The 10076-nt window shown below is 40.3% G+C and overlaps 1 protein-coding gene and 1 pseudogene across 5 annotated transcripts in view; one reads left to right on the top strand and one right to left on the bottom strand.

The window, feature by feature from the left end:
* The window catches only part of LOC147018398 (uncharacterized), a 7813-nt pseudogene extending 5851 nt beyond the window's left edge, over positions 1-1962 (bottom strand). The window contains exon 1 of the transcript XR_015062365.1: positions 1774-1962. The product of XR_015062365.1 is annotated as an uncharacterized LOC147018398 (transcript). The remainder of the gene's footprint in view (positions 1-1773) is intronic.
* Positions 1963-2036: 74 nt separating this feature from the next.
* The window catches only part of LOC147018397 (tumor necrosis factor receptor superfamily member 1A-like), a 30540-nt gene continuing 22500 nt past the window's right edge, over positions 2037-10076 (top strand). The window contains exons 1-3 of one of the 4 annotated variants that reach the window (XM_085897996.1): positions 2089-2146; positions 6673-6722; positions 7515-7626. In XM_085897996.1, the coding sequence (XP_085754122.1) occupies positions 2104-2146; positions 6673-6722; positions 7515-7626 (205 nt within the window). In that variant the 5' untranslated portion in view covers positions 2089-2103. Of the gene's footprint in view, positions 2261-2302; positions 2529-6672; positions 6723-7514; positions 7627-10076 lie in introns of those variants that run through there. The other 3 variants (XM_085898000.1, XM_085897997.1, XM_085897999.1) reach the window with 3 other exon arrangements.

Here is a 10076-nt window from a genome sequence, read left to right as displayed (position 1 = left end):
AATTGAACAGCCAAGTGGAATTTGAACTCAGGATCCTAACCATTAAGCCAACACCAGGCATGTTCTGGGATGGAGTACGGAATGTCATTTACAAAGTGGAATGGCACTTGGTGGAGCGCATATGTCTGTCCTGGACATAGGAGCGCAAACGAACTGTACGTTTTATCTTCCACTGATTGGCCGGATCTCGACACTTATTTTGTCTGTACCTAAGTGGGAAGACAAACCACTTATCTCAACCCTTCTAAAAATATAATCAGCTTGTTCTTGTCACCTCCCCAACTCATCCACTCGGTTTTGTGTTAATCCGTCCACAGCGTTTTGAAATATCGTGCTATGTATCTTTTTTTGGCCCCATCTCTCAATGGTGAAGTATCACATAGAAAATTTAAAAATTATTCTCGTGTACGGATTCAGATCTTCATCAAAATCGAATCAATTCGTCCTGATCACACACCCAACTCATCCAACAAATTTCGTCCGAATCCGTCCATAACCTGTTGAGATATCCTGTTCACACCTCCGTCCACGATGGCCGGGCCATATCTACATATCTACATATCTACATATCTACCCATCATAGATAAGTTCTGCTCAGCTCTTTCTCATCGCATTGAAGCATATAAAAATGTTCATTCATTGTTTGGTTTCCTGGTCGAATTTCCAACAATGAACGATGAAGACATTTCAACAACAGCAGCCAAGTTTCAGAAGATTTACTCAGATGACATCGAGCCTGAATTTGTGCCAGAAATTGTTCACTTTTAAAACTTTGTTGGGCAATTTGATGAATTCATGGACAAGCATGAAACACCGCAAGCTTCTGATATCTACACGCTTGTGCTAAAAAATGGATTAACTTCTTCATTCCGTAATGTTGAAATAGCACTCCGGATTTACTTGTGTTTCATGATAACTAATGCGACTGGAGATAGAAGTGTCTCCAGGCTGAAACATATAAAGAATGTACTCAGGTCAACAATGACACAAGAACGACTTAACAGACTTGCTCTGTCATGGCAATTGAAAATGATGTTCTCAAATTTTTACAATTTACTGATGTTTTGGAGAAATTTGTTCCCAAGAAATTACGCAAAGCAAATGCTTAAATTTTAATTTTGTTTGGCCTTGTCAAATAAATTTAATATTTCAAAAACTTATTTTAGTTTTGAAAATATCACAATATCTCTTCTCTTTTTGTTGTGTTACACTTGCACCCCCCCCCCCATCTATGCGGGCCTAATGTTGACATTATGTTGTCGAAGTTGAATAAACTGAATTCAAGAATCCGAAATTCGATTTGCGTGCTTTTGTTGATTATCACTGGGGGCCTCACGGTATCTGGAGCCCAGGGGCCGACAAAATCGTAATCCGGCCCTGGGTGGCCCCACCCTCGGTGTCGGAGGTAACAAATGAAAGGTCAATGATTGCAAATGAAAAGGTATAAACTAAAGGTCTATAAAAGGGTCTTCAGTCATCTAAGACTCCAAAAATTACGTCCCAATAGACATACTCACATTTCAAAGTACATAATTAATAGACGGACTCACGTTCTCATAACACATAATCATATATATATATATATATATATATAATTATGAGATAATTGTAATTTCAATAAAGTACCGTCGGAGCTTTCGCTTAATCCAAGGACGATTCCAACGCCCTTGTTTTAACGGAGCAGCGTCATCTTCTGGGAGTCACAAGATGGCCGTCGCATGGAGCAGCGTCACCTGGGAGTCACAAGATGGCAGTCGTATGAAGCAGCGTCACCTTCTGCGAGTCACAAGATGGCCGTCGCATGGAGCAGCGTCACCTTCTGGGAGTCACAAGATGGCCGTCGCATAGCTTCACAATGCGAAAACACCCAATTCAGTCATTCAATCAAAATTCATTCATCATTCATTTGGTTTAAAAAAATTAATAAGTATAACGCCCCGCGTAAAGCCAAACAAGCGAGAAAAGGTAAACAAGGCCAAATAATTTGCGTAACCTTCCATTTGCAGTGAATCAGAAGAACGAGATAAACGTGACAGACTGTCGAGCGACCGATGCCATCGTTGCCAGGAAAGTTTACACAACCATGTCGGCGCGCATGGCATTATGGGAATAACTCTGAGAAACCCACCTTCCTACGTCACCTTACGTATGTACTACGTCACCAAGTTTATTTCTCATTCAATATTTTGCAATGGATGGTGCGAGACGACGTTCGGGCGTTTTGGCGATCGTCACACTGTTCTTTGTCGAAGTTTCATTGGTATGTTTACTTGGTTTTCTTTTCCACGCGATTGATGGTGTTGAGTATTTGGAGTTTAAGTTTTTGTTTTTTTTTTAAACCGTTTTCATGTTGGTTGTGACCGAGTTGAGCGATCTCGTCGTGAGCTTGGCTCGCACAGAGCCACGGATTTAAACTTGCGGAGGGAGACGCACGGATTCGTGTTCGTGGGTGTCTGCTGGTGTCGCAACTTGCCTCTCGCTTTCTCTTACATTTTCATGATGGGGGAAGTGTTTCTCTTCGTTTGAAGGTGTGTGTTCGGTTGTGCGGACTCGCCAAGACGATCGGAAGTTAAGACGTCCAACTTTCTTGGGAATATCACTTTCTAGAACGTCATCTGGGAAGACAAACCACCGAACGTAAACTCTTATCCACAGACTGGCGGCATCGGCGCTCTGTGAAGAGAATCCAAACAATAACAAGGACCTTTGACACGGAGGAGAGGAGGGGGGAAGGAGGGGAGAGAAGGAGGGAAGGAGGAAATGGGGAGAGGAGGGAAGGAGAGGAGGAGGGGAATGGGGAGAGGAGTAGGGAATGGGGAGAGAAGGAGGGGAGAGAAGGAGGGAAGGAGGAAATGGGGAGAGGAGGGAAGGAGGAAATGGGGAGAGGAAGTAAGGAGGGAAGGGGAGAGGAAGTAAGGAGGGAGGGAATGGGAAGAGAGGGAGGAAGGAGAGAGGGAATGGGAAGGAGGGAACGGGACGGAAGGGGAGAGGAAGGAGGGAGAGCAGGGAAGGGGAGAGGAAGGAAGGAGGGAAAGAGGGGAGGGGAGAAGAGGAAGGGGCGGAAGGGAGAGAGGAAGGTTCGTGATGATTCATGATTCGGGCTCATCAGGCCTGTGTTCCACAAACCCTAGATCAAATTTATCCATCAACCGAATGACATGACTTGATTGGGGTGATTGGGGGTGGGGGTAAACACTCAAAACGAAAAGAGGAATGCTTCAGAGTTTGAGAAGAAAGCAAATACCTTTTTGCGGGGGGGGGGGGGTCAAGACTGCTCTACATCAATTAGACCCCCTTTAGACCCTGATTTTTATTACGTACTAGATGACCCATGAATCCGTTGGGTTCCCGTTTTGACACCGTTTGATAAAAAAAAAAAAAATCGTTTCAATAAAAAGAAAAGATAGCTCCAACGAATGATACCGCTGAGGTTGTTTGCATTGATCAAATTCTCCCAAAGAGTACTTGACTGAATCGGGAGTTGATTTTTTTTTAAAATTTTTTGTCGTTGCCCGATTTTAACGAAACTTGATACTGCACACCGCAGGAGAATGGTGAGTCAGGTGGTCCTAAATTTTTCGCTATCGTGTACCGTTTTGGCTGTATTTCAGGAACATGCACACATACATACATACATACTGTACATTCATACATACATACATACATACATACATACATACATACATACTGTACATACATGCAAGATGAGAATTTTAGTAAAAAAAATAAAAAAAAAAAATATATATATATATATATATATACTTTTTCTCATGAACAAACTTTAGTCCATCATGGGTAATGAAGGTTGTGGTCAAGTTTCATCAAAATCATGTGGTGGGTCAAACCTGGACCCACTTTTACCCAGTAGACCCCATTGTTTTTTTTTTGTTTTTTAATGCTGTGAACAAAATTTGGTACATCACAGGTGATACCTCACGAGAGCAAATTGTTCCAGGTAAGCTAAAAACGAGCTCTACTTTGTAAACGATTTCCTATATCGCATAAAATGAGCTCTACCTCAGAATTGGTTGGCCCTCATCATATGTAGTCTAATATTATTCAGTATAAAATTCTGCATCTGGCAATGTGTATTTTATGGTGTTGTGTGCCATTTATTTTGAGATATTTCAGAAAATAGAGCAAAATTTTTTTCTTTTTTTTTTTCTCAACATTACCCCCAAGATCTTTACCCCGTGCATGCGAAGCGAAAATTGGGGTAAAGCAATTGGCTCACTTTTTGAGCCATTTACTACCTGTCCATTTACTGTCTGTCCATTTACAAACTTCAGTTGATGATCGATGACCAACAATTTAAATTAAATGTTATATTTTCAACACCAATTGGAAAACGAACCTCGAGTTTAGCAGTACGTTGACTGAATTTGTCCCGATCGCACATGCGCAGAGAGGAGTGAGATAATTATTTTTTTACTCTGTCTTGCAATCAAACTAATTTTAAAATCATTCCAAACAGGAAATGCACAGTTTTTTTTTAATGACCTCATTAAGGACACAAACAGGATGAAGAATTAATGTCACATGTTAAATAAGGTGTACAAGGCACTGCATCAACTGCGGTAAACTCATGGAATTTTTTTTTTCTTCAATATGAAATTTCAAAAATATTATTTCGATTGAATTTTATACTTGAACATTGTAGAGCACAAATTGCCTTTTTGCAATTTGAAAACCCTTCTGTTCAGCAGTACTTGGACAAAATATTACGGCATTTTACGTCATCACGACCAGTCAAATTTGTCACCCGTAGACCCCACCCTTTTTCTCAAGACAGTCTGGCGTAAGGTTCTCGATGAACTTTATAGTTATAATACTATGGCTCATAATTTTATAAGAATTCATGTTGGTGCTTGATTTCTGGCTTCCATGTAGAATTTTGCATCAAGACATCAATTTGTGTTCCCAAGCCTCATTTGGACTGGTTTACATAATGTCTGAGGGTACTGTACATGTTCATGTTCGACAATGTACAAGTTTTATCACAATTTTTTTGTTTTCTTCTCACCATATTATTAATGTTTGCATGCAACCATAACTTTGCTTTTTCATTTTCAGATATCGATCCAAACAATATTTTGTTTTACATCTATATTTCAGTTACATCATAATAAATCGGTTTTCACAACAAAAAAATGGTGAAAACATGCATTCAAATTCATTAGAAAAAGCAATATAGAAAACACCATTTCTGCTTTATCCACAAAACTGAGAAACTGGCAAAAATTTTTTTAATGTGTTTCTGACATTAATTTCAACATAATGACTGGTCCCTTTCGATTACTGTTAACTACTATGGAGTGTGACAGATCATGAGCAATGGCAGATATTGTGGGCATGTTTACATTTGAAGAATAAATTTGGTTGGAGGGGCAACATTTGGATAATTCTAAGCACTTTACAAAGGAAATTATCAATTTTAATAGAGGCTTGCACATTACCCGTGGTGTGTCACGCACACGCACACGCACACGCACACGCACACGCACACGCACACGCACACGCACACGCACACGCACACGCACACGCACACGCACACGCACACGCACACGCACACGCACACGCACACGCAAACACACACGCAAACACACACGCAAACACACACGCAAACACACACACACACACACACACACACCGATTCTGAAAATTTGACAAAAAAGCTTCAGCCTCTCCCTCACCCTCCGAACACTCATTTTTACTCGCCCTCCTTCCATTCATTAAAGCAAATGGGCAGTCCCACGTCGAAACGGCGGAATATTTAACGCTTTCTGCTCCCCTCTCATGCTATCACCAACTTCACAGAAACCTGTCGGTCACCTATTCAACTCACAATTTTAAGAAAAAATAGTCGGGATTAATAGCAAGGACTGGTAAAAGCACAGCTTGAGAGAAAGTGTTCTAAAGGGTAAATTATTAAGTTGTAAATTGGTGGCCGTCGTGTAGAAATTGTGGGTGGAGTCGGGCAACTGTCCAACGAACACGTGAAAAACACACACACACACACACACACACACACACACACACACACACACACACACACACACACACACACACACACACACACACACACACACACACACACACACACACACACACACACACACACACACCTCTGTTTGTCGTATAGATGACTCGTATACTTGAAAAGAAAATGACTGAAGGTGGACGCAGCTTATGCTTTCACCTCTGTCTGTGAGCAGGATATCTCAAATAGTTATGGATGTATTTGGTGGACAGGTTGGGTGTGTGACAAGGAGGAATGGATTCGATTTTGATGAAGATCCAGATAAGAGAATTTAAAAAAAAAAAGTGATTCTTCACAATTGAGAGATAGGGCCAAAAACGATATGTAGCATGATGTTTCAAAACATTGTGGAAGGATTATGGCAAAACTTGGTGGATAAGTTGGTTAAGTGACAAGGACAAGCCAATTCGATTTTGGTGTGTGTGTGTGTGTGTGTGTGTGTGTGTGTGTGTGTGTGTGTGTGTGTGTGTGTGTGTGTGTGTGTGTGTGTGTGTGTGTGTGTGTGTGTGTGTGTGTGTGTGTGTGTGTGTGTGTGTGTGTGTGTGTGTGTGTGTGTGTGTGTGTGTGTGTGTGTCAAGGACGAATAGGCCAGATGAAGATCTGACAATGTGTATGTTTGATTTGTGATCCAGATCTGGCCTATTGGTGGGATACAAAGTGTAAACTGTTCACCCTGGTGAAGGTATGCACTCCACTGAGTGCTTTTCTTGTTTTTCTTCTTCTTCTGCTTCTTCTTCTTCTTCTTCTTCTTCTTCCTGTTGTGGTGGTAGTAGATAAACACGATTTTGAATTTGCTTACATTGCACACTTCCTACATTTTTCATTGGGCAATGATATTTTTCAGGAATTTTTGATTTTCTGATTTATCTGCAAGTACCACAGAATCAAACATTCCTGTTTTTCTTTTTCTTTTTGTGGAAGTACCAAGAGAAGGGTAGGATCCACATTTAATTCAGGACAACCTCCTGTCATGAAAGGGAAGGGATTCAGTTTCAACTACAATGGATTATCGTCTCTTATAGACCAGAGCAGTTGCGGCAGGCAGATTACCCACCCTGAAGGGGGTTAATAAGCCAGCTGAGATTTTGTTTCTCTGAAATTCAATTGTTCTCAAGCAATTCTTCTGAGACTGGCTTCATTGTGATCAGATAAGAATACAAATCCTAAATACAGCTTCCTTCAGCTTGATGTCAACCCACAACCTCCGACATCTGAGTCCAGTATCCTCACTTACATACCACCAGTTTACCAATATCAAAAGGCTTGACATCCTTCCCAATTCTTAACCCTTTCTGCACACCTATTAATGCCATTTTACTCCAGCACAGCAATTGACTTGATTCTTTTGTTTTCCTCACATGTCATCATATTGTGCATTATTTGATGGTGTTAATAATGGAAACTGATCACCAACTAAGTGATTATGCAAACTTATTGTGCCATTTTTTTGTTGTTGTTGTTTTCTTCATTGCAGATGTCCTCAAGACCTTCCATTATCCAAGATGATCTGTCAGGAAAGCCTGACATATGTGATCCGGAATCTGAATACAAGGCTACCAAACATTGCTGTCAACTATGTCCTCCTGGTATATAGAATGTATTGCATGTGAGAGATTGAGGTTCAAGAGAAATGGTCGGTTGAGATAATAGGCTGGGTTTTAAGTGCTGAGATCACGTATGAGAACAGAGGCAAAACTCAGACATGAGCAAGCCATGGATAGGTTCGAAAGGTATTTTGTGGCACAGACTTTTCCATCCTTGGCTTTCTGAGGCAGCTAAATTTGATAAGATGTATAATATACAATGGATATGGTGCCATAAAACTGGTTGCCAGGTTCCTTCAGAGTTGTCGAGTTTGAGGTTTAATTTCCCATTCTATGAACAAGTTATATTCCAGCCAAATAAGAAAATATGTCGAAGCAGATTGGTTTAAAGGACGATTCTGTGGTCAATACCTTCATAGTTTTAGTTGGCGAGGTGGATTTTTAACGATGTTTTTATTTTTTTATTTTTTTTATCTTTTATTACTTATTTGCAATTATTTAATATACACTGAGTATATATTATGTATGTTGGCTGTAAATAGGCTGATAAATCTCAGGGGCCATACATTTGTATGGAGTATCGTGGAGTTGTGTTGTCTGTGTATGAACCTCAATCATTGTACCATAAGTTTTTGACATTTTTCTTTTTTATTATTATGATTGCAAAGCCTAATATCATGTTATTTTCTTTGTACAATAAGATGTAGAATTGGTGTTTTGGGAATGTATGCGTATGTATTCAGAATAGGTATACAATGATGCCTCCTCCCAGGGCCTCTGATTCGTCAGGTCTTTGCCGTGATGGCAATGTCATGATACAAAGGGAAAATTATTTTGGTAGTCGCGCTATATGTGACTTTGAAATGATGTATGAATGCTAACGAGGCCTTTTGCACATGTGCTGTGTGCTTTTTTTTATTGATTCGGATCTGCTAGCACGGGCACTTTTAACCTGCCGTTGCTCGTGCAAAATCTTTAATTCAAAGTCTTTTAAACATAATTTTTTTTTGCAATTTTGCCGAAAGAGTGGCAATTTCAAAATTGTTAACCATAATTGTTTTGTTCCAGAATGCAAATTGGGCTTGTGGAAATGGAGGAAATACAGTAAATATCTGTGGATTAGAGGTGTCAAGTTCCTACTTTTTCCTGCTAATACAATCATCGAGCAGTGGTGGTAGACGTAACACATGGATGGATGGACGCTTCTTTTACAAATAGATGCAACAATCTCATATACTTTCTTTTGTGGTCCTGGAATCAAACAAACAATATATTTTCATGGCCCTCACGGCCAATACAGCTCCAACTCCCGCCCCCACCTCCTCCCAAACATGATTAATGGTAAATTATCTTCAGTTTAAAATTATCCTGTGCATTGACAAACTCCTGATATGTCCTTCCTATCGGTGTTAAAAAGCAAGCAAACCAGATACACTGTCTCCCTCTGGGAAATCTGCCTGAATGTTTGTTATGATGGCATTGTTTTTCCAATAGCAGACGTCCATTAAATAAATCACTAAGCCGACCATGCTCACACTATGTAATCCCACAAGGTTGAAAGTCTACTCATTGGCAGCGATGGTCAAAGGTTTGGGTAGAATGAGTCTTTTGACCTTGCACCAGTCCACATCCTCGGGAGTTTGCAGTACGGCTAGTTGCAATCTATCTTCTTTTTGGGCGAGTTCAGAAAGTACTCCAACTTTTTTGCTGTGCAGAGGCATTACCTGCCCTTTCTCACAGGTATGTTTCCAAGTATTTTCAGCTTCTTTTAGAATCTTCGTGAGCCATTTTAGGTAACGATCCTTATCTGGCATGCATGCTATATGTTCGGCTGCCCCAATGAACCCGGGTGTTCGGAGTTTCTGCACGTGCGCGCTGAGCATTCTTGGGGCAGATTATGGCACTTCAAACGTCTCATCATTTTGGTGGTTTTGAACTTTGACCAGTCTTGGAACTTTAAACAATAGAAATTACAGACCAGTTGCCAGAGAAGGGCTGAGGTTAAATAGAACTTTCTCCGCTTTAAAATTTGCATTTTGTAATTGTATATTCCAGATTCCTGACCAAGTGAGATTAGCACCACAGAGTCCATTTGTCCACAAACATCAACGGCATTTGTCCACAATCGTCCACAAACCTGAGAATCTTCAAGATCATCGGACAGATCGGAGCAGTAGTACCTTGTAATGGGTCTTTTCTTTTTCTTTTTCATACTCAAGGCGTGCTTTGTCTTTCCAGATGTCAAAGCTCATGTAAGAGCAAACACAATATAGTATGAAAATTATGTGCATAAATGTACTCGTTTAAGAGTAACAAGAGGAAATATGTAGTTGGAAATTGTCAGACAAGATGGTACTTGGAGATAACATTGTCAGTGTTGTTTGTTCCAACTAATTTGTTTTTGGGGGGATTTTTTTTAACCATGACGTCACCTACTCTTTATCTGTATTTAACATTGACCAAAGCTTAACCAGCTTGAACTGCACAAGAGC

This window comes from Eptatretus burgeri, chromosome 10, assembly GCF_056783735.1.
Source record: "Eptatretus burgeri isolate ZD-2024b chromosome 10, Ebu_testis_v1, whole genome shotgun sequence".
Taxonomy (NCBI): domain Eukaryota; kingdom Metazoa; phylum Chordata; class Myxini; order Myxiniformes; family Myxinidae; genus Eptatretus; species Eptatretus burgeri.
This window is presented reverse-complemented; position numbering and strand designations above follow the sequence as displayed.